The sequence below is a fragment of the Lepidochelys kempii genome, chromosome 3 (genome assembly GCF_965140285.1).
Source record: "Lepidochelys kempii isolate rLepKem1 chromosome 3, rLepKem1.hap1, whole genome shotgun sequence".
Lineage (NCBI taxonomy): Eukaryota > Metazoa > Chordata > Testudines > Cheloniidae > Lepidochelys > Lepidochelys kempii.
The window spans coordinates 148,818,788-148,841,276 of NC_136382.1; the positions used below are offsets into that span (position 1 = coordinate 148,818,788).

A 22,489-nucleotide genomic window follows, 5' to 3' on the forward strand; every position below is an offset into this window, starting at 1 on the left:
GCGGGCCTCCTGCCCTCATCCTGCTGCGCGCGGGGACTACAGCTCCCAGCAGACCGCGCGCGGCGTCACGGCGGGGGCGGGGAGCAAAACAAACTGCCGCCGGGCGCGGTCCGCTTGAGCCGTAGCCGTTGACTTTTCCCGGCGCGCGCGCGCGCGCGCGCTCGCGAGGCCATGTCCCGCGGGCGGGAGCGCGTGGTGGCGCTGGCGGACATGGACTGCTTCTTCGCGCAGGTGGAGCAGCGCCGGGAGCCGCGGCTGCGGGGCCAGCCCTGCGCCGTGGTACAGTACGACGCGTGGCGGGGCGGCGGGTACGTGCTGCCTCTCCCCTCCCCCACCCCTCCCGCGGCCCCCCGCCCCGCCCGGCCCGCCCCACTCTCTGCACTGTCTCCCCGCAGGATCATCGCCGTCAGCTACGAGGCGCGCGCCTTCGGGATCAGCCGGGGCATGCGGGCGGACGAGGCCCAGAAGCGCTGCCCGCAGCTGGTGCTGGCGCGGGTCCCGGAGGCCTACGGGAAGGCGGACCTCAGCAGGTGAGGCGAGCCCGGGGCCCGCTGGGCGTGTGTGCAGCGCCGCGCGCCCTGCTGCAGGGTCGGGGTCCCTCCTGGGCGCTAGGAGACGCTGACCAGAGGGGGCCCGGGTTTCAGGGTGCGAGGGAAGAGTGGGAAACCTACGCTAAGGCTGTCCCAGCCACGACCCGGGTCTGTGCTAGGGCCCAGGCAGGGAGCGGCTATGTGTGCACTACAGCTTAGCTTGGGATAATTTATGTCCCTCAGGGGTGTGAATAAGCCACCCCCCGGAGCGACATAAATGACACAGACCTAAGCCCTGGTGTGGACAGCACTTGACATGGCTACCGCTGCTCACGGGGGCTGGAGGAATGAAGCTGACAGGAGCGCTCTCCCGTTGGGTTAGAGCGTCTGCACTAGTGGTGCTACAAGGGTGCAGCTGCGCCACTGTAAGCTCTGTGGTGTAGCCGTAGCCCCACTGGAAAGGTCATCGTAGCCTGAGCGTAGATGCTTCCTGCATCGACGGAAGGGGCTTTTGCATCAGTGTCATTAATTCATCTCTCCAAGAGGCAATAGCTGGGTTGCTGGGAGATTCCTTCCATCGGCTGGCTGTGTCTACACCAGGGGTTAGGTTGGCATAGTAACATCTCTTAGGACTGTGGGTTTTTTGGCACCCCTGAGAGATGGAACTATGCTAGTGTAACTTCTCACTGTAGATTAGCCTTCAGTGTCTGAATCTATCAGGGCAGACCCTTCCCTAACACTAACCTCATATTTAGAAAACCCAACTGAGATGTGCCCAGACTTTCAGCCTCTGAGCTCATCCACACGAGGGTCAGACTAGTGTCATTGAATAGTGGGGCTAAGATATTCATGCAAAACGTAAACTTAGCTTTGGGAGAGGAGCACATCCATTAAACCAGCTGCTCAGTAGCCCAAGTGGTTGGCTAGGTCTCAGCCAGTAGGGAAGTTGGACGGAGAGACAAAAGGAAAGAGACACCGTGGGCTGAGAGGCCGCTGAGTCCCAGGTGCATGACAAAGATTGAGCTCCTTATGTCTTTCTGCTGCAGATACCGAGAGGCCAGTGTAGAGGTGATGAAAGTGATGTCGCGCTTTGCTGTGATTGAGCGTGCCAGCATTGATGAAGCCTACATGGACCTGACTAGCGCTGTGCAAGAGAGGCTCAAAAAGATGCAAGGGCAGCCTATCCTAGCAGAGCGGCTGCCAACTACTTACATCCAGGGACTGCCAAATGTCTCTACAACAGCAGCAAAGAATAAGAGTGTGGATTGCAAAGGTAATGTCAAGCCACCAGGCGCATGCTGCTTCTTTTCCTGGAGTTAAGCAGTTCCTTTTTGCTTTTCATCTTAGTTTATTTCCCTTCAGCTCTAAAGAAAGTGAGGGTAAAATGAAATTGCCCTACACTGCAGTTCGTGTCAAAGAGAAAGTAAAATGCAGGCCTCACAGTGTAGAAATGCCCTAATGCAAGGGAAACAAGGCTGTCCTAAGGAACAGGTGAAAGACGACTTACTTGTGACTGTGAAAGGCCAGCATTGCAAATAGAGTCTGGGAAAAGATTTCTAGAGTCCCTTTTCCCTGTTTGGCCCTTCCCAACCTCTTTAATCCTTACTTGCCATGCAGAGTGTCTGGTCCCAGGGCTCTGTTATCCATGATCTGGTGCTGAAGCTCAAATTCAGACTAAAGTTTCATTTTCAAAAGAAAACATCTATGGGCTGAAATGTACCCAAACAACCACTTGGGAGCACTGTTGTTCATGTAAATAATTGAGCACTTTGCAGATCTGGACAAATGTACCTACAAACTTGGGTCTTATCTAGAGCAAACTCATTTAGTCTGTTTCAGGTTTTTTGTTTTTTTTTTTGAAGCAGAGAGCTGTGTGTGAAAGTCTTACCTCATCTCCATCTCCTTCTCCAGCTCCTATTGGTGCAGTTGGGAAGTAGTTGTCTGTTTCAATTGTTTGGCAGGAAAGTGACTTGCTTTCCTTTTTCCAAAGGACGTGTCTGGCAAATAGAATTTCTCCTCTTCTAAATGCACTGGTGCAGGGAGCTTACCTCTTGACCATGGAATAAAGGTGCAATGACAAGTGTGTGGCCACTGTTCATTCTAGCTTGCTAAAACCACCACGCTCCTTGCTGTGTTGGGCTTTAATCCCCTTTGTGCTCTTTTTCAGAGGATCTGCGGCAGTGTGGCTTGCACCAATGGCTTGAGTCGCTGCCTTTTGCTGACATCAGCTGTCCAGAGCTGCAGCTGACAGTAGGAGCAGTAATTGTGGAGGAAATGAGGGCAGCTGTGGAAGCAGTTACTGGACTGAGGTGTTCAGCTGGGATTTCACACAACAAGGTGTGTGTAACACAATCGGGTGGTTTTGTTTCAAGTGGTGTACTTTGATTATGCAGTAAAATAAATGAAACCATCAGAGTCACCATCTGATGGAATCTGAGCAGAATGGAACATCATGGCCACATTTAAATGCATGTAGTTGAAAATAAAGCATGGGGATAGGCTGTAATGTGTGCCCAGTACTGTTTAGATGTAAACTACCTAGAACCGGATTCACTTACTGGCCAGGGCTCTGATTTTTCTGGCATATCCCGAGCAGTCAACTCACTGTGGAAAAGCACTTTAAAGTGCTCAGGAGAGAGTCCTCGCTAGAAATGACTGATCTTAAAGTGTGTGTTTCCTTCCGAGAATGAGGAGACATATTCTGTGCCCATAGGAGGGCTTTACTGATGTAAACTCCTGTTTAATTGAACAGAAAGAACCCTAGTTCAGTGTCTCCCCTCCTCCCCACATCCCACCCCACGAATGCTGATGTGATGTGGGTCAGGTTGGCTTTCTGGTCTTCCTGTCTGGTGGATGTGCTTTGGGTAATGTACAACCAGCCACCAGCAGCAACCACAGGAACACACACACAGCCAGCTGCAAAGGGGAACTGACTCACTCCGATACTGCAGCTCTGAGTTTCCTGCTGCATTAACTGTGACACCTTTTACTGACTAGCATCTTGTAGGTTTCCTTCTGTAGCACTCTGTTGCTGCTGACCTTGCAGAGAGAAGACTAAAGGAGACACAGCAAGAAAGAGCAAGACAGGAGCAGAGAGGATGGAAGAGGAGAGGCCCAGACAGAGAAAACAGGCATGGGGTGGGTAGTAGGGCAGGAGTGTGAGGGCTGCTCTTGGGATTTTAGCACAGTTTCCTGACCAGAACTGAGCCAGCACAACCATGCTGAACACACTGAGTCCTCTAAACTGTCTAAAGCAGGGTTCTGACTCTCTTCTCAGAGCTAGACTGTTGCAGTTGACATTGTGTTTAAAGACAGTTTAGCCAGCACAGTTCAGATCCTGTGGTAGTTAATAACGGGGAGTGAAGAGTGATAGAACCTGAATCTTGTCCTCAACAGAGCTGTGCCCATGGAAGATGCTGTGGAATCCTAAAGCCTAGAGAGAGCCCTTCAGCTATTAGCTGGGGGCTCTACTGCAGAACCTAGTAGGCAGTCTTTTAGAAGCATGTAGGGTTTGCAGTAATGGGGTTTCCACACTCTTCCATATTTCAGGCACTGGCAAAACTGGCCTGTGGGCTGAACAAGCCCAACCGCCAGACGCTGGTATCCCAGGGATCTGTCTCACAGCTCTTCAGCCACATGCCCATCAGCAGCATGTAAGTATTGGGGAATCGTGCTTTCGCTGAACCCGGGACTTGGACTGAGCTGGCACCTGGCAGTAGAGTGTATCAGCCCCTCTTTCATGCTGCTGCTTTGTTCACCAGAATTTAAGCTTTCATTTAAAAAATAATCTCTAGCTGGTCTGGTTGCCAAGATGCACATTTTAGTTCATGCTCACTCTGCGTGCAAAACTCAGTTGAATATCGTGGAGAGGTGTGAACTGCCCTATTCAGCTCAGTGAGGGCTAATTCAGATGCCCAGTGATGATGATGTAGACATTTTGGGCTTGTCTACATGAACATTTAGTTTGCAGCAGGCTGGGGTATGAATCTACCTCACTGCACGCTGTCTGGACCCTGTTTACGCTCACTAAACAGTTCCTTAGTGCACTTTAAAACGGGACTAGATCAAAGCGCATTACCAGATGGTTTTTGCATGGCAAGCTAATTGCAGGGTCAGTTCACACCGTAGCTTGCTAAGAACTAATTGTTCGTAGACAAGCCCTTAAAATATTAACTACTTCACTGCTTGTTAAAGCATGCAAGAAAAGAGAAAGGGGATCCTATTGGGAAGATCTGCACAATTTACTGAGCATGACTGCTCATTCTGACTCCGTGAGTGACTGGTTTGGGAGATGCTGTCATTCGCTCCTTCCCCAATGAAGGAGGCAAGCCCAAAAGGCCTACCAGAGTTCAATTGGCATCATTTGAACCTGTTCCTAAGGTGTAGCTAAGCTCAAGAAGTGCAGTTGGACAACATGCAAGGCTCACCAAGTGGAAACATGCAGACTCCTCATGCTTGGTGTATTCAGACTTTAGTGTTGGGGAGCTGAGCACCAGGAGCCTGGAGAACATGCACGGTCATATTCTGAACATCTGCACAATCTACTATGAACAATGTCTCGGGAACAATGTTGGAGCTGAAAAAGTAACCACCAACTTTTCCAGTGGGAAGCCGTGCTCCAGAGCTGCAAAGTTAGCATCTGCCTTCAGGCAGCTACTCCTGGGGTCTTTCCTGCCCACATAGGAATGGCTAGATCTGGGGAGAGGGCAGGGAAGAGTGAGTGAACAAATAGATTTTAAGCAAGGGTGCGTGCTGGGGTGCTGCCTTTGTGCATTTCTGCCTTTTCTCTCCCTGTTCCTATGCGACCACGTCTCAGGCTAGGAATTGATGAGCTGTCCCATCCTCACTGGAATCATCATGTGTTGCTCCTCAGTAAAGGAGTCTGGCCAGTCAGCGCTGCTCCCTCACCTATCCTGCTTCCTGCCAGTGAATGGGAGCTGGGGTGTGCTGAACATGCTTCAGTCTCCATGTGACAGTTCTCTTCTATGTTTCCTCCTTCTCCTGCAGCCGGCACCTGGGAGGGAAGCTGGGTGCCTCCATCGCAGACGTACTGGGAGTGGAGTACATGGGGCAGCTGACCCTATTCAGCGAGTCACAGCTCCAAACTCACTTCGGAGACAAGACTGGGTAGGTGACATGCTGGCTTCTAGGCTGCAGGTCTCCATAGGATAGTAGGCTTGTGTTCTCCCTCCTCTTCATGAGTAGATCTGTAGGCCATTCTGCTGAGGTTGTTGCGCAGGAGAGTTTCTGTCTGGGCCTTTTCAGGATGGCATTGAGACAGTGTCCTGTAATGGTCTGCTAGGCATGTGAACTGGCTTTTGATCTTTCCAAGCACCTGTCCATCCTCCCAAGGCTAAGCGCTTGTTTTTCATTCAGCTGTCCCCTGTATGCTGCTGTGGAGTATGTGCTGCTCCAGGGACACAACTCAAGCTCCGGAGCAGGTTAGAGAAGATGGAATGGGAGGCAGCAGTGCTCAGGCCCAGCATGGAGGCTCATCATTTACGTGTTGGGAGCTTAGGAATACCAGTCCCAAGCTTGGGCATTGGGAGCTTAGGATACCAGTCTGAAGCCTGAAATGTCCAATGCACAGAGCAGTGGCTGGGAACCTCTAGTCTAGGGAATGCTGCTGTTGTAGGGAGGGAGTTGGGGCACTTGAGCAATAACTGCTGTAAGGTATTTCCCCATTAGTAGCTGAATGAAATCTGCTGCTGGCTGCCATTGCAGCTGCCTGGGGAGCTGGAACCATCACCTGAATATAGTTTAAAATGGCCAAGCAGAGAAGCAGCCCGTTGCTTCAGCTAGCTGAAGTCACCTAGCTCTGTAGCCCCAGATGCGGCCAGTGTGAGATGCAGTTGGGGTCATAGCTGTTGGATAATACCTGTGCAGTACTCTGCAGGAGTAAAGGACTCTGTGCTAAGGGGTGAGTCCCATGGGGCCCATTGTGTGGTTTATCTAACTGCCTGCCTAGGCAGGTCTAGGCAAGGATAATTCAAGTGGCTGGCTGGGTTTAGAACAGAAAGTTATCCCTGAACCCTGCCTGTGTGCACTGCCCCAGGAGTCCCTGGGGCCTAGTTTCACATGCAGGTGTGCAGGAGCCATGAGGTCTTCCTGATCTGAATCCTCAGTGAGCTCAGGAGGAGAGATGGACCATTATCAGCCTTAATCTCAAACCTCATGTGGGACTTTCAGGTCCTGGCTCTATGATCTGTGCAGAGGAATTGAACAGGAACCTGTGAAACCTAGGCAATTGCCTAAGTCCATTGGATGCAGCAAGAATTTCCCTGGGAAAGCAGCCTTGACCACTCAGAAGCAGGTAAGAGAGCGTGAGATCTCCTGAGCAGAACTGGTTTGGACCTGAGATAGGGATAGTCATTGATCCATTCCACAGGCTGCAGCCCCCTCCCTCTGGGCTCAGACTGTGTTGCAAGAGCTGCTGCATTTCACCATGCTGAATGCAGCGCCCTGAAATCGGGCTCTTAGGCTTCGTAGAGTCTGTGCACCAGCAGCTGTGTAATTCCTTTGGGGAAACACCTTACATCTCCCTCTATCAGCAGGGAACAGGAGTCTCTCAGCCCTTCATACTCTACAGCACACTGGTCAGTGTGGAGTGAGGGGAGGGAGTGTTCCTTTATCCTGTCCTCTCCACAGCTGTGCGCACAATCCCTTCTTGGCACTGATGGATTTCTATCCCCTTGGTCCTGCTGTGCCTGAGGGAGCACGTGGATGTGCCAGGATGAGAATGTCCTGTACACTATATTCTGCCTTTGCCTTCGCTACAAGATGTGCTCCTGCTGCTTTTCCGTCTGTCTTGGTTAACTGCAGCTAGTGGGAGCTTGGATGAAGACCGCTAACGGATTGTGCTGCTGAAATTCCCTGTCATCTAGTTGCGTCTGTCAGGATTGCTGGCCTTCTGTTACTAAGTCTCTTCTCCAAGGGGAATCCAGATTCCTGCTGGAAAGGAGCCTTTAAATGCCTGGATGGAATGAAAGTCCTTGTGTGACTGCAGCAGTGCAAGTGGTGGTAAACCTGCTGCTAACACAAATGCCACCCACATCAGCTGGGCCCATACTGGAGGGCACCTTGTCTTTGGGCAGGGTGCGAGAGGGTTCTCTAAGCATCCATATGATAGAGCAGCACAAAGCTGAGCTCTGAATCTCCCAGCCTGCTTTCAGATCCAGATTTAAATGGACATTGTCATGTTAGAAACTCTGTCCTTCCTTGTGTTACTAACAGCTGAGAAGGTGGGAGTGAAGACGGTTCTAAAAATCTACAGGATTTCTGCACTTGCTGCGTTTCCCTTGGCCTGGGACAATGTCACTAGACGTTCTGTCCCTTTCAGATTCCCAGCACTGACATGTGCTGCAATATCTGGGATGCTCTAGATCAGTGGTCTCCAAAGTGGGGTGCGCCAGAGGATCCCAGGCGGTGTGTGGCAGGAGGAGTGCCGCCGGATGGCACTCCGCCGTTTTTTTTCTTCGGCAGCAGCTCTTCCCCTCCGGCGGCATGTCCACAGCAGGTCTTCCGCTCTTCTTTCTTCGGTGGCATAGTGGAGGTGCACGATCCAAAAACTTTGGAGACCACTGCTCTAGATTCTGGGGCATGGTGGATGCATCTCAGATTAAATCTAAACCCCGTCTCCCCTGGGTTTATTGATTTGCTGGAAGCATTTGTGGTGATCTTGGGGTTTGTAAGAAACTGACCTTGTGGTCCTAGTTTGAGCCAAGTGCCCCTTGAATGTTCCTCACTGCCTGGGGCTCTGGCTGTCAGCAGCTTGCCGAGTGTGGTGATGTTCAGGGCTGACTTCCAGGTCCTGTAACAGCAGCTGCTTGGATGTGTGTGGGGATGTCCTGGGGCTGTATCAAATGCTGCTGTGTCCTGCTTGCAGGTGCAGCACTGGCTCCTGCAGATGGCCTTGGAGCTGGAGGAGAGACTGAGCAAGGACAGAGACCAAGTAAGGCGGGGCTTGAGGGTTTTCTGCCTCTCTTGCTGTGGGGCTGGGCCAGAGGCAGCAGGGTCTTCGCTACCTGAGCTGTCTGACACCAGCCTGGGGGATGTGGTGACTGTGGTGAGTGGCAGAGGAAGTTGCCCTGCATTCAAACGCACAGCTGCTGGCTGACTGAGTTAAGAAGTGAGGAAGGACCCAGAGAGGGAAAGGTGCTGTAGGAGGGCCTGACCCAAAAATACCCTGAGCTAACCACTGTCCTCCTCTCCCCTCCCTTAATGAATGCGAGCATTAGGTACACGAGGGGATGAGTGTGCTGGGGCAGGCAGCTTCCTCTCTGTGCACCTCAGTCCTAGCATGCGCTTCCTGCTGGCTCACTTCTGGGAGCCCTGCCCTACACCACTAAAAGTGAACGAGCTGCTTTATAACCCATGGATCCTATGTTGCTGGCCAGGGCTGAGATTAACCTGGCAGCCGTGCTGTATTGTGATGTGGATAAAGGGGAACGTACCTGTGTAGGGCTGGAAGCAGGGATGACACCCCCTCCCCCGATACATGCACAAGGTGTATGAGCCCCTCACACACTCGGTATCCACCTCAGACTGTGATGATGACAGACAGCAGCTGATCCTGCCAGGACAGGTGGTGGCATTGGATTGTAAAGTTACTGGCTGGCAGTGCAGTGCTCCAGGCTGAGCGCCTCTCTGAGCACATTCCTGGCATTCACTGCTTTGCCCTGTACTGCAGCTGTGTCCTCTCTCTGCAGAACTGCCGGGTGGCCAAACAGCTGACTGTGAGCATCCGCATGCTAGGTGATCAGCGAGCGAGTGGCCTGTCACGCTGCTGTGCCCTGCCCCGCTATGACGCCCACAAGATCAGCAGTGATGCCTTCATGATCATCCGAAACTGCAATGTGGCTGGAGCCCAGCAGGCTGCATGGTGAGCAGTTCCCCTTCCTGGCCTCAGGGTTGGTGTGTTGGAGGAGGGGGGCTGGGCTGTGCCCTGGGAGATGACACATGCAGGACAAAGGGGCTGTGCTGAATACAGACAGGAGCAGGGACTGAATTTGGAAGGAGCTGGCTCTGGCAGAGAGAGCTGGGGCCCTCAGAGCTGGAAGACACAAGGCACATGTTGTCCTAGGCTCAGCTGCAGGTGAGCACTACCCATCCAGAAGGGCAGCTGTTGAGCATCGTCCTCCCCCAAACCCCCACCATGCAGCGCTAACTTCCACCTTCAGCATCTGGGTGGTGCCAATAGAAAGGGGGGCAAGGCTGTGCTCCTCTGGAGTTGGAATGAACTGAGCTGTACTGCTGCACCGTGAGTACCTGGCTGGCTTGTACTCAGGGTGCCATCATCCCTGGGATAGCCAGAAGAGAATGACTGTGCTCTGGTGGTCAGGGGGACAAGATGCTTGTTGGGCAGAGAGGGCATGGGGGGGGGAATAAAAGCACTTTAAGTACAACCTGTTTCCTTTCCACTTTCATGTCCTAGCTTGGACAGGAGGATGAGGTGTGCCCAGCACACCACAGTGACTCCTTCAGGACAGCTTGTCCCTGACTGGGAGCCTGAGAGTTGCAGGAGCTCCCACCCCTGGCAGATGGGACTGAGGGTTCAGGCTCCTTGCCAGAATCCAGGGGGCCTGGCAAGTCCCTCTGCTCAAGTCACATTCCTCAAGGAAGCGCTGCTTTGCTCCTGGCAGGGACACAGGCAATCTGCAGCGCCCAGGCCTCTTACTGCAAAGTCACGAGGAGGAGGAGGGGGTACGAGTGTTTGGCCAACAGGCATGACTAAAACATCCTCCCCTACCAGCCCACCAATGTCCTGTTGTCTCAGCTGCTGCACTGTCACCATGCCCAGTGAAACCTGACACACTGACTTAAATCCTGCCTTGAAAGGCTTCACACTTCTTTGGCTGGGTTTGAGCTGCTGCTAATCTGCTTTTCTCCATAGGTCCCCTCCGCTTACATTTCTGCATATCTACGCAAGCAAATTTTCTGAGGCTCCCACGCTCTCTCCTGGAGGCATTGCTGCCTTCCTGACCAGTGATGCCCAGTGTACCCTGCCAGCTGGCACCAATGCAACCAGCCCAAATGTCAAGTGCACTGGGAGCCCAAGAAAAGAGCCCATCAAGAAGCCCATCAATGCTATTGAGTCCTTTTTCCGGAAGGCAGCAGAAAGGCAGCGAGCCCGTGTGGCCACAGAGCCCTGCCTGCCTAGTGTCCCCAGTGCAGAGGCAGAGTTGTCAGTGCCTGATCCCTGTGGCCAGAGTGAGAGAGACGGTCTCATCCTCGGCAAGAGTCAGACTCCAGAAGCCCTTGCGAGGCACAGTCCCAAGGATGGCAGCTCCCCCTCCCCATACAGACGGCTTCCCCCTGAGGAGTTGCTCCCTTATCCTGCAGAAATGCCCTCTGCTGACCCAGCCTCTAGGAGCACTCTGAAAACAGAATCAGCTGGAACAGCTGCTTCCCAGCTCCCTGAGTGGAAGGAGCAGAGTTTGCCATCCTCTGCTGGGTTTTCACAAGGCCCTGCCAGCTCACCAGACCAGCTGCACTGTGAAAAGTGTGGCCAGCAGGTGCCAGTGTGGGAGCTCCTGGAGCACATGGACTATCACTTTGCTGTGGAGCTGCAGAGCTCCTTCTCCGAACCCAGCCCCCTCAGGGCCCCTGCTGCTGCTTCCAGTTCTCCTGCCAAGAGCAAAAGCAAAGCCAAGAGCCCTGGTGGCTCCAGTGCAAAGCGACCCAGGCAAGGAGTGACCAGGACTCTGGAGTTCTTCTTTAAACGGCTGCCCCCCTAGGAGCTCCAGGACCATTTTAGCCTGAAGTTGAGTGATTTGTGAAGTTTTTATCCTTTCTGTAAAGAACTTTTATCCAAAGATTGCATAATAAATGTCTGGAATCTAATGAGGCTCTTGGGGAAACACAGCAGGGAAATGCACCCACCTTTTCACTTGGCAGATTCTGGTAACAGTTCTTCTGCCTCTAGGTGCTGATGCTGACAGAAACAGTGTCAGGATGGCACAGCATGCATAGTGATCAGGTGTTCCCATGGTCCCATCACTAGGCATTTTTTGCTCTGCAAACAGTAATGGATGTTTACACTTGAAATGCTCCTGGGAGTTGGGAAGTGTCATTATCCCCATTTTACAGCTAGGGAGCTACAGCCCAGAGGGATAGTGATTGCCTCAGGGAGAGCTGTAATCCCTGCAGTGCCTTAACCACAGGATCTTCCTTCTTGTCTGACTATTCTAGTTATTTAGTATAGTACCTCCACTCCTTGCTACTGGGGCAGGGAGTGGGGCAATGTGGTAGCTGAGCCCTACGTTCCACACTCCTTCACCAACATCCTACAGCATAGGGGGAGTTTCTCTAATCAGTCCTGTCTGAGAAGCTGCTATCAGTGCTAAGGAGTCTCCAGGGGCACAGTGATGCTCTACAGCAGGAGTGGGCAAGCTTTTTGGCCTGAGGGCCACACTGGGGTTCTGAAACTGTATGGAGGGCTAGGTAGGGAAGGCTACCCCCCAACTCTTATCCACACACCCACACTTATCCAACCAATCCCTGTCCCCTGACTGCCCTTGGGACCCCTTGCCCCTTATCTAATGCCCCTGCTCACTGCCCCCTTACCATGCTGCTCAGTGCACCAGGACTGACAGATGTGCTGCCTAGGTGGAGCCAGCTATGCCACCATGCAATCTAGAGCATTGGGGCAGGCTGGTTGCTCTTGCAGCTGTGCTGCCTGGCAGGAGCTCACAGCCCCACTGCCCAGAGCGCTGGTGGCACAGTGAGCTGAGACTGCAGGGGCATGGCCAGGGGCTCAAGGGCCAGGCTGGATGTGGCCTGTGGGCTGCAATTTTCCCACCTCTCATCTACAGCTTTGTTCTGTCAGCATAGCCTCATGTATGGAGGGATGTGATCCACTCCTCTGGGACAAGTATGTTAGCTCTAGTCCCCTTTTAGGGAGGTTTTTTCAAAGCCATGGCATGTCAGCATACTGTGCAGGCCTTTCTTCCTCTCAAGGCAGGGAAGCCAAGGCATGGTACAGTGCATTGCATTGTAGATTATGGCAGAGCACTACAGCTGAGGAGGGTCAAATAGCACCTGCAGCCTACAAGCCATTACAGTAGCATCAGCACAGAGCTGGGCTCTGATACACACAAGGCACCCCTCACTCAGAAGAGACGTGTGCTTCCTGTGAGATGGCCTGAGCAGCAAGGCCCCAGAGCTCAGTGGATCTGTGAGGCCCTATGCCAGTGTCCCATGACCCCAGTAATGATGGGGGTGTAGCTGAAGTCCAGAACTAGAGCCCTTTGGGGGGAGGGCAAAGAGACTTGAAAATCATGTTCTTCCAAAATCAAACCCACTGCTTGCAGGGGAAGAGGAGAATGGGCTAAGAGTCACTCAGTTTATGTTACTTCTAAAAGCATGTCCTTTACCCCAAGCATGAAAACAATGTGCTCTACGGCCCCTTGTTACTGGCCCAGTTCTCCCCTGCTGCACCAAGGAGGCTACAAAGATCTTTGGGACTTTTGCTGGCAGGCTGGGGAGTGATAGCTCACCTTGGGGGGATGGAAAGGGCTGGCTTGGCACTCACCACCCTTGCAGCAGAGCAGACAGCACTAGAATGTGTAGGGAACAAGCCTGAACTGAGAGCTGGATTGTAGTGCATTCAGTGACTGAGAAGAGCTATCACCCTGCACTGCTAGCACAGAGCTCAGTGAACAGGGAAATAACCCTCCAGTAGATGATTTCTTGAGGCTTAGTCACTGCCATGCAGTTGAACTTAGTACTGTGTGGGAAAAGCAGCTCTGGGTGTGGTTCGTAAACTCTAGCCTTGCAGGCAGTTTCATCAGCTGTGGGATTCTCCTTAAGTGAGCAGCAGCTGGACAGCCTCAGGATCCTACTGCTGAGTGTAGATAGCAGGGAGCAGGCTACAGCTGTATTTGCATGATTATTTCCCTTCCCTTCCCCCATTAGCTCAACTGCAACAGCAAGTTCTTGCATCAGTTGCTAGCTCTGCCTCAGCCAGAGCCTGCTTTATCCTGTTCTGGGATGCTTCTTGGTGTTAGTGCAGTTCTAATACCTTCCAGTCCATCTCACTCCTGTAGCTTTTTTGAGGGGGGTGGAGGTAGGGATGCAGCAGCATAGGAAAGGAATTCTGCTTCCCAGTGCTGCCCTTAGTCATTTGGGAGGGACAGAATTAAAATGACCCTCCCACTCATGTTAGGCCTCCACTTTAGAAAGAAATGATGGGTTTTCACCCTCCCCTGAATAGACATTACAACCTGTTTGGTAGGATTGCATCACTCTGCTGTCACAACAGCTAGTTCCTGCAGGGCAATCAAGAAATGAAACTGACTCAGGTGGTGGCCTAGGCCATAAAATAGAAAACAGGCTGAGTAAGAGAAGATGCATCCAGCTGGGATCCACTGAGGTGTTGGTCAGGATAAGGAAGGGAGGAGACAGGTCCAGCAGGTCACCTTCAGTGATGCACGCTGCAAGAATTGCTCCTGCACTTCAATCCCTTCAAGGAGAAACACTGGAGCATTTCCAGTTTTGTTAGTCTCCTCTGTATGGGTGTGGAAGGACTAGATTTTTGAAGCAGTAAATGTCAACCATCCATTTCACTGTATGCATCCCGACTGCTGAGAAAATATTCCATTGATAATCAAAGTGTAGACAGGCAAAGAAAGGAAAATGCTGCTTGAGAACTTAATTCAAACTATGGCTAGTTACTCTGTGTATTTTGACAAGTTGACAGTTTGTTTATAAAGCTTTAGCTTTTTGAATCTCAACATCTACTGTCATAAAATAATTAGTCTGAGCCCCCATTGCAAAATTTAGATAAATAAAAATAAAAAATGCTTAAACAAACATTGATATTATCCATCCAAATTAAAGATGACAGGCTGCACTCAATTCCCCTCCCCCCGCAGTTACATACTGCTTTTAAATTAACATGAGCTGTGTCAAGCACCAGTGAAGGTCACATCGTGTCTCCCTTTAAACAGACTCCAGGGTAGCAGGAATTTGTGGCTTCTGCCACACATAAGACACAGCTAGCTCCACCCACTGCAATAAGAACTGTGCTCAGGGCAATGTGGCTGTCAGCTACCTTAGCCTCACAGTCGGGCAGGCTCAGCTAAGCAGCCAGTGGATGCTTGTAACCCGTGATATACGCAGTCCTTACAGGCCCCAGCACAGATTACTACCCTCTGGTAAACAACTGAAAAGGCAGTGGCTGGGGAGGGCTGGTAGGGGAGAGGCTAGAGGGCTCTGCTCAACCATCCCCCTTCACAATTCAGCCAAGGTTCTGTCTCAATAAAACATCTTTATTCTGTACATTATATATAGATGCCAAGGAAATGGAAGCCATCCCTCTGCATTAGAGAATCCAAGACAAGAACAGGGAGCATGGCAAGCATGGCACTGAGAACAGTCACGCCACAGAAAGGGAGGGTGGGGGGAGAGAGGGAAGGTGCTCAGCCCCTGTCAGCTCTTCCAGGGAAGGGAGCAGCAGCTTGAGTATGTGGCAGTGCTGAAGGTTACCCCAAGGTCACTGCAAACAGCAGGAGACACTCACCCTTCCAGGGCACCATTATTTGTATTTACACAATAACAAGAGAGGGGAGTGCTCACTGGGACTCTGTTCTCCCTGCAGGAGCATATGAGGGGCACACACTGTAATGGAACTCAGCGCTAAGTGCCAGGGCTGGAATGGGAAGGGTTCCCCTTTCAGACTAGCTGAGCCAGCAAAGCAGTCATGTGCAAGGGGACTGAAAGGGAGAAAAGACAGACCGAGCCTCCCCCAGCACGAAGTGTGCAAGGTACTACCAGCAGAGTGAATACATTACCTCCCCCAGGGAAGAGGCAGTGCCTCCTCATGGCTAGCTCAGTTGGTAGCGCATCAGACTTTTAATCTGAGGGTCCAGGGTTCAAGTCCCCGTCAGGTGGAGGAGGGATCCTATCCCCCAAGAATTTAAGGAGGCAACTCTTCAGTACCTTCCTTGACAATGCTGCTATTAACAGCAATTGCATGACAGGCTTGCCCTACAGGTCCCAGTCTAAGCCAGGATTCCAGCACAGAACACAGTGGGAGAAAGCACAGGAGCTTCCTCATAACCCTTCACAGGGGAGGAACAACTCTCCTCCTCTCCCCACTGATCAGCTTGGTGCACTTGAACAGCTTGCAGGCAGGAATCCCCTGCCCCCGCCCCGCAAGGCTCCTCCAGACAGCAAGGGCAGGGCCTGTGGCAGGGAGAGCTGCTGTGAGAAGCTCAGTCTTGTGTGCACTGCCCATGCCAGTAGCCCCGGTATGAGACCCTGAGTAGGAGGCAGCACAGCCTGGGGATTATTGGCAACATTTGGAGCAGAGCCCCCTCCCTGTCCAGACACCACACCTTGGCTCAGGCAGCCGTGCACGTCCAGCTCTATTCAACAGTCACCAGTGAAATCAAAAGCCTTCTGACAGCTATGCAGCCCCCACTACATAACCCTCCCCAGCCCCCCTGTTCCCAGCTGCACCGGGCTGACCCTCATCAGCAGCTGCACAGGGCAATGCTCAGCACTTGGTACCTGAAGGCACAGCTGGGGAAACATGGCAGCAAGTGTTCCATGTCTTCACACACCTACCGAGCCTCTGGCTGTGCTGGCTCCCACCAGCTCTCCTAGGCACTGAAACCTCAGTGGCAGAGACAAGAAAGGAAGTTTCCCTTAAGTAGAATGAGAGCAAAAAACAAACAAACAAAAAATCCTTACAATAGCTTTGTCAGATGGCATCCAACAGTAAACGTCCTCCTGGGCCAGTACGGCAGCCCCCTCTGCCTCTCCTCGAGAGTTAAGGCAGGTCCCCGAGGAGCAAGCTGGGCTGCAGCAGGGAAATCCATCACAAAGCACTGCCACTAACTCAGTGAAGGAGACTTCCCACAGGGGCGCTTAGTTGAAGCAGACAAGCAGATACAAGCCCAGCTGTGGGCCCAGCTCTGTTCCCCAAAAATGGCCTCCTGCTTGGGCCAGCAGGATGCTCAGCTGCTGCAGCGAGCAGAAGGCTAGAGGCAGAGACCCTGGCTTCATGCAGGTTCTCGAGGAGGCTGATTGCACTGGGATGTGTGGGGGCAGCCCCAGCCACCACAAGACATGAGCACTAGGATGGGCATGGGGCTTAAATCACAATCTTGCAAGGGCTAGTCCATGGAAGAGATCCCTGTTTGCACTGGTTTGGGGTACAGCTGGGACAGCCAAGCAGGAGCCACTGAACACAGAAGGGGGGCCCACGTGGGATTAAAATCAACCAAGATTAAAAGGGCTACAAGGGTCCTGAACTTTTCTCAGGTTCCTATTGTTTGTGAACCTGAGTTTAACCAAGTCTCTGCACTCTGGGTGGCTGGGCTTCCTATGCTGTCCCAAAGGTCTCTGCCCTGGAGGGAAAAGCCTGAGACTGGAAGACAGGGGCGCACACAGTACAGGTCAGGCCCAATGCTCAGAGAGCTGCAATGGAACTGACCCTGTAACAGCGGTGGCAGCATCCCTTCACCGCTGCTCAGCACCTCAGGAGCTTTGCTTTGTACCAGCCAACAACTTCCCACCAAAGTACTGTAAACAAAGCCAGGACTCGCCTGCCCAGACTAAGGCTGCCTCTGGTCTATTGTGGAGGAGGGCAGGATAATGAAAGCAGCAGACGATGGAGACAACACGCTTAACTTTCCCCGTGGGGGGTACTGAACACAGGGAGCTCTCCTGGGCTCCACCCTCACAGTGTGGAGAGGAGAAGCCCATGCTAGAACCGGACAGCAGAAGTTCCAATCACGTCCTGCCCTTCACAACTCCCCACAACTCTCTCCTCCATTGCTGGTGTCTGGAGATCTCACAGATCTAGTGGGAGTCAGAAGGTCAAACGCCCATTCCCCAGGGTCTCCTCCACGCCATTCTCTTCAGTGGTGATAGCTTGGAGGTCGGTGACATGCCCGATACCTTTGGTGACTCCTTCACGGAACAGCAGCTTGGCGCCAATCTTTAAGTACTCAGGATGTTTGATGAACCGGAAACGAACAACAGCCTTCTCCCCTGTCCTCAGCTTGTCCTGAGGGAGAGGAGAGGGCTGTCCATCACAAACAGGAGCATGCCCACCCAGCCCTTTGCCTCCATATCCAGGGGCACTGGGAAGTCCAAGGCAGAGAGGGGAGGAAGAATGCTAACAAGATATCCCGAGTCTCTCCCAGAACCCACCATTTAAGGCGCCACAGCTTGAGGCCCTCCCACTAGTCAGGGCACTGTGGCAAAGGAACTCTGACTTGCAGCAAAGAGGTCTGGAGACCAGGGGGTTACTCCTCTGCCCTGCCTTGTTGAAGTTCCCCAGTGATACTAGCAGGCCAGAGGACAAAGGCAGCTTCCTGGGAGGAGAGGAAAGTGCCATGGCATTAGCAGGAAGGAGCGAAGTGAGACTTCCTAACAGAGGGGAGGGGAGAAGTCCTAAGGAAACCTAACAAGCCAGAGCATGCAGGGCTCTGGGACACTGCCAGAACACCCCCGCTGGTGAGAATCTCACCTTTCCATGGATCTTCTCTACGATGGCCGTCTGCCGCACATTCCCCACGTGCACAGTCACCTGGAATCCCTTTCGGAAAGTCGTGGCATGGAAGAGCAGCACGATCTCGGCTTCAAATACTGAGCAGATGGTGGGGTTCATCTCTGGGCTCACCATCACCATGCCCTGCACAACACTTCAAGCTCAAAACCCAGACCATCAGGAACAGCCCCCTTGCTGCTGCTGAACCCCATGAACTTTCCCCTACAATTTCCCCCAACCCATCTTCTGAACCCTACTTAAAGCTCCATGCATCCATCTCTAGCCTGGAGGCCAACTACCCCACCATTTGAACCAGAATCTGGCAATAGGACAGGAGTGGGGTGAGGTTTCTATTGGGGATGTGCCTTGTTTCATGTTTTTAAACTCCCTCCCCTTGAATAGGAATCTCAGAGGAAGCACAATAGCCTCCTCCTTGCCTGCTCAGGATGCTGTCAAGGTGAGGAGCCCAGCTGCAGCGCCCTGGAGATGGGAGCACAACTCACCTTACGCAGCAGGGAGCGGTCGAAGGGCCCAAGGGCCAGCGTGGCAGCCTGTCCTGCCCGAAGCACACGGCACGCAGAGCGGTTCCGCTGGATGCTGCACACCTTCAGCTGGAGGAACTTGCCATCATCAGTGGGGCCGACCACAAGGCTCTCCCCCTCCCTGCAGATTCCACTGCCGGGGGCACAAGAGCAGGACAGAGTTTAACCAGAGACACAGGGAAAGACATCCAATGAGATTAACCTGGATAGCCTCTTTGAATCCCACTGGAAATGAGTCTGTCTGGACTCTCCCTCCCCAGTGTCTGACCAACTAACTCAGGTGCCCAGCAGAAGGAAGTCAGGATTCCCAGGACTATCAGCTAATGCAGCCCTCTGAGATTCCAAGGGGTTTGACTTAGACACAGGCAACTCAGCCAGTCTCCACCTGCTCTTCCATTCTGTCTGTTCCAATAGAGGCAGCACAGAGGTGACCTGCTGCAGGTCTGGTGCTGCCTGGGATCCCCGAGAGACTGGGTGCACTCGACTAGCCCTGGAATACTGACCAACTGCTAAAGCTGTCCCACACTCCTACTGGGGCCAATGGAGCAAGCATTGCCCTGAGCAGACCTAAGACTGCTGATTTGCTGTCTCTCCTCCCAAACTACCCACCTGCTTCTTGATGAAGGACTTCTGAAAGTCCAGTGAAAGACACAACCCTCAGGAGGCCACCCAGGCTCCAACCACAGCCCTGTCAGAGGCAAAGCAGCTGCTCAGGGTTCCCACCAACACACTAGAGCCCTGCTCTGGAGACAGCCTGTCCTCTGGGCTGAGATTCCCCCTATCCTGCTCCCCGTCCTACCCAGGCGAAGCGTAAATTCAGCCTCCATGTTCACCCCCATCCCCACTTACAGGCAGCTTCCACTTTACTGCCCAGCCCGTACACGATGAATTAAATCCCCTGGGAGATCTGTCAGTGCTCAGCCCATGTTCTCCCCTCCAAACCCTAATCCCCCTGAGCCCATCCAAGTCACTGTGCACAGAGCAGCGCTCACCTGGACAGAGTTCCTCCCACAACAGTCCCCACTTCAGGCACAGTATAGATTTCATCCACCTGCAGCAGGGCAACAAGAGTAAGCTCTTTAGACTCACCATGCAACTGGGAGAGCAGCACTTCAGAACTGGAATGAGCCACCATCCACCCACCACAGACGCCCAGGGGCCTATAGCAGACCTGTTCCCTGCTCCAACTGTTTCCCATTTTAAAGAGTCTCAGAGTGAAGTAGACACCCAAGAGCTCATTATTCAGAGATGTGCCCAGCACATCTCTTGGCTTGCACTAAGCTGGACACTCAGATACCTGGCAGGCCCTTTCAGAAGCAGCACATGGAATATAGAGGGGACCAGCACCACTTCTAATTTCCCATCCTCCTCATTACTCCAGTGGCTCAGCACATTACCTCCCCTCACCCCAGGTCAGCTGTGTGCTAAAGGCTGCGGGCTCCGGGCAGCCGTCTGCCTCCTGGCCCCACATGGCGGGGGTTGGGGATCCCCACACAGCAGGGTCCAGGGTCCCTTCCCCCCACCCAGCTCTCCGCTCCTGGCCCCACTTTGTGGAGGGATCTCTGGGCAGAGGGCCCTGAGCATAGGGGTTTGTGTGGGGGTTTAGGTGGGGGGCACGGTGCTTCTCAACCTGTGGCCCAGGTAACACTTTGTGGGCCGCATATTTGGCCCACAATGATAAATAAATTGAGAACCACTGCCCCAGATACAGGGGACTGCAGTGCAGCTTGCTCTCAGGTAGGTGCTCAGCTGCCATGGTAATGGGTGCAGTATAAGAACATCAGTCCAATGCCTGTATGTACCTGGAACTCTGTAAGTTGCTGCATCAGCTCCTCCTGCTCTTTGCTGTTGGTCAGAGGGGGAAGGATGTTGAGGAAAACTTTTAAGAGATCCAGGTTCTCTCCAGAAACACTGGATAGTGTGAAGATCGGGGTGATGCTGCCAAACACACAGAGAAAGGAATGAGCTGGGGGCCACAACACAGCTGCAGAGCCCATCTTGGGGAAAGTACTGCAAGGAATTGGCCCCCCAAGAGGAGAATACATGAGCTAAAAGGGATCTAGCGGAGACAGCACTATGAAAGCCTCTCCAGAGCTTGGCCCGGGCCATCTGCACCCAGCCAATCCAGGCTTCCTCACTGGAGCTATGTCTCTAGGGTAAGCAAGGAACACATTCACCACACTTTCAGCCACTGAAAAGGCCTGGGAGAGGGGGCCATGTGTGGAGGAGCTGAAGGAGTGAAATCTGGGGAGGAGACAGCTAATGCCTCCTAGAGATGTAGTCTCCTCCCCTGTGTGAGCGGAGCTGGTAAAATCCCAACAGACTAAACTCAGCTGACTCCCTCTGCTCCTTTCAGAAGAGATTAAGGTCCCTTACTTGGGAGACTGTGCAAACTGCTGTGCTGCCGTGACAGCGTCATCGTCCGAGTTCACTAGCAGGGGCAGCTTGTTGCAGCCCGGCTGCTTCAGGATCCGCTCCAGCTGCTTCACTGTCCGTTCCCCGGTGGCTTTGGAACACAAGTCCACTTTGCTGACGACAATGAAGAAGGGAACCTTGAGGGCCATGGCCAGGCCCAGGTGCTCCCGCGTGGTACCTGCTACAAGAAACAAGGGAGAGCTCAGCTAAAAGGAGCATGGGCACCAAAGCCACCTGCTCACAGGATGCCAGCATCTCCCTGCCCAAGAAGTGCCCCATGGGCCCATCAAACAGATGAGGATGGAACTGTGTCACTTCACCTGCTCAGCATCTCAGGCAAAGGCAAGGGGGCACAGCTCTTTAACCATCATTCCAGAAAGACAGATCAAAGTTTTTCTGGGTCAAGGCACCTGCTTCTGCTCCATTAGGACCCAGGAGTTTCTCTCCAGAAGCTAATGGATTAGTCAGAAAAGTGGCTGTCCAAATGGACAGGGGAAGGTTCTAGTTTACTTCCTTTAAGATGCTTTGGGATCCAATATACACCACTAATATATCAAGGTGATTTTTCCCTGACATGCTCAGAATGCCCTCAAATGCTACCCAAAACTTTCCTGCCCTGGTCACAACCCTCAGCAATAAAATCAGAGCTCAGGTACCAATGGTGTATGAGGCAGCCAAGTTCCCAGCTCATCTGCAGCACCCACAGGTGCACTGGACTCACTGGGCTACAGAGAGTCAGGAGGGAATTGGAATCAGTATCATTTTTTCCAACTACAATCACCCATTAGCCAGCAACTACCACTCTTCAAGTGCCCCTAAAGCATCCTGCCAGACCCTCTGTGCTTTTCCCAAGGCTGGCTCATAGTGCACTTACCAATGCCGGTGTTGGCACTCACCACCAGCATGGCAAAGTCTGGGCAGTAGCTGGTGAGGCCGAATATGGTGGTTTTCAAGTACTTGTGGTGGCCAGCCAGATCAATGAAGGTGATCATCTTGGAGGAGCTCTCACAGATCTCTTCTGCCGTCCGTGAGTCACTATAGTTCACCACCTAGAGAAGACAAGGAACCAGAGACTGAGGTATGGGGTATGCAAAGGAGGAGGCAGAGGGAAGAAGAGACAACCCCAACCATACCAACTCCATCTGAACAGAAACAAGTGCCAGAGGGCTTGAGACTCTGCACCTGGAAAGGGACTAGGCCTGACTATGCAGGCTGCTGTGGCTATACTGTAATGTCAACCCTGTACACCACTAATCTGGAGGCAAGAAGCAGGACACCAGAACAGATGCCTGTTCCAACTGGACAAGCAGCACCTTCTCCTACCACCTCTAATTACAACTTGATCACTCCTAGGCTCTCTGCTGCAGCAGTAGGGGGCACAGAACTCCTTTGTTGCTGTTGAGTCAGTCCTGCTCCACCCACCGCAGTGAGGGGCGGCACAGAGACAGGAGGGCAGTCATGTTCCTCCCACTCCTCATAGGGAGTTGGGCGTCACTCTC

The 22,489-nt window shown here is 52.9% G+C and overlaps 2 protein-coding genes across 5 annotated transcripts in view; one reads left to right on the forward strand and one right to left on the reverse strand.

The window, feature by feature from the left end:
* Nucleotides 1-11,372, forward strand: POLH (DNA polymerase eta). 3 transcript variants are annotated; one of them, XM_073338470.2, is made up of 10 exons: nt 3-308; nt 396-530; nt 1,577-1,803; nt 2,698-2,867; nt 4,080-4,183; nt 5,538-5,657; nt 6,720-6,843; nt 8,416-8,481; nt 9,239-9,411; nt 10,423-11,372. In XM_073338470.2, the coding sequence occupies exons 1-10, from the start codon at nt 172-174 to the stop codon at nt 11,264-11,266; spliced, it is 2,100 nt and encodes a 699-aa protein (XP_073194571.1). In that variant the 5' UTR covers nt 3-171; the 3' UTR covers nt 11,267-11,372. The 3 variants fall into 3 exon arrangements, with proteins under 3 accessions (XP_073194572.1, XP_073194573.1, XP_073194571.1); XM_073338471.2 differs by lacking the exons at nt 4,080-4,183; nt 5,538-5,657; nt 6,720-6,843 and having other exon boundaries at nt 1-308; XM_073338472.2 differs by lacking the exons at nt 4,080-4,183; nt 5,538-5,657; nt 6,720-6,843; nt 8,416-8,481 and having other exon boundaries at nt 2-308.
* Nucleotides 8,073-22,489, reverse strand: part of GTPBP2 (GTP binding protein 2) — a 21,491-nt gene continuing 7,074 nt past the window's right edge. The window contains exons 6-12 of one of the 2 annotated variants that reach the window (XM_073338474.2): nt 21,865-22,039; nt 20,952-21,168; nt 20,378-20,513; nt 19,568-19,626; nt 18,537-18,708; nt 18,013-18,177; nt 8,073-17,547 (exon numbers count right to left, since the gene is read on the reverse strand). In XM_073338474.2, coding sequence (XP_073194575.1) covers nt 17,350-17,547; nt 18,013-18,177; nt 18,537-18,708; nt 19,568-19,626; nt 20,378-20,513; nt 20,952-21,168; nt 21,865-22,039 — 1,122 coding nt within the window. In that variant the 3' untranslated portion in view covers nt 8,073-17,349. Of the gene's footprint in view, nt 17,548-18,012; nt 18,178-18,536; nt 18,709-19,567; nt 19,627-20,377; nt 20,514-20,951; nt 21,172-21,864; nt 22,040-22,489 lie in introns of both variants that reach the window. The other variant, XM_073338473.2, reaches the window with a different exon arrangement.

Excerpts from the sequence above, each read along its gene's own strand:
- POLH (XM_073338470.2), top strand. The coding sequence starts at position 172 with ATGTCCCGCGGGCGGGAGCGCGTGGTGGCGCTGGCGGACATGGACTGC. Across the intron at positions 4,184-5,537 it reads CACATGCCCATCAGCAGCAT|CCGGCACCTGGGAGGGAAGC; the intron begins GTAAGTATTGGG and ends CTTCTCCTGCAG. Across the intron at positions 6,844-8,415 it reads CCTTGACCACTCAGAAGCAG|GTGCAGCACTGGCTCCTGCA; the intron begins GTAAGAGAGCGT and ends TCCTGCTTGCAG.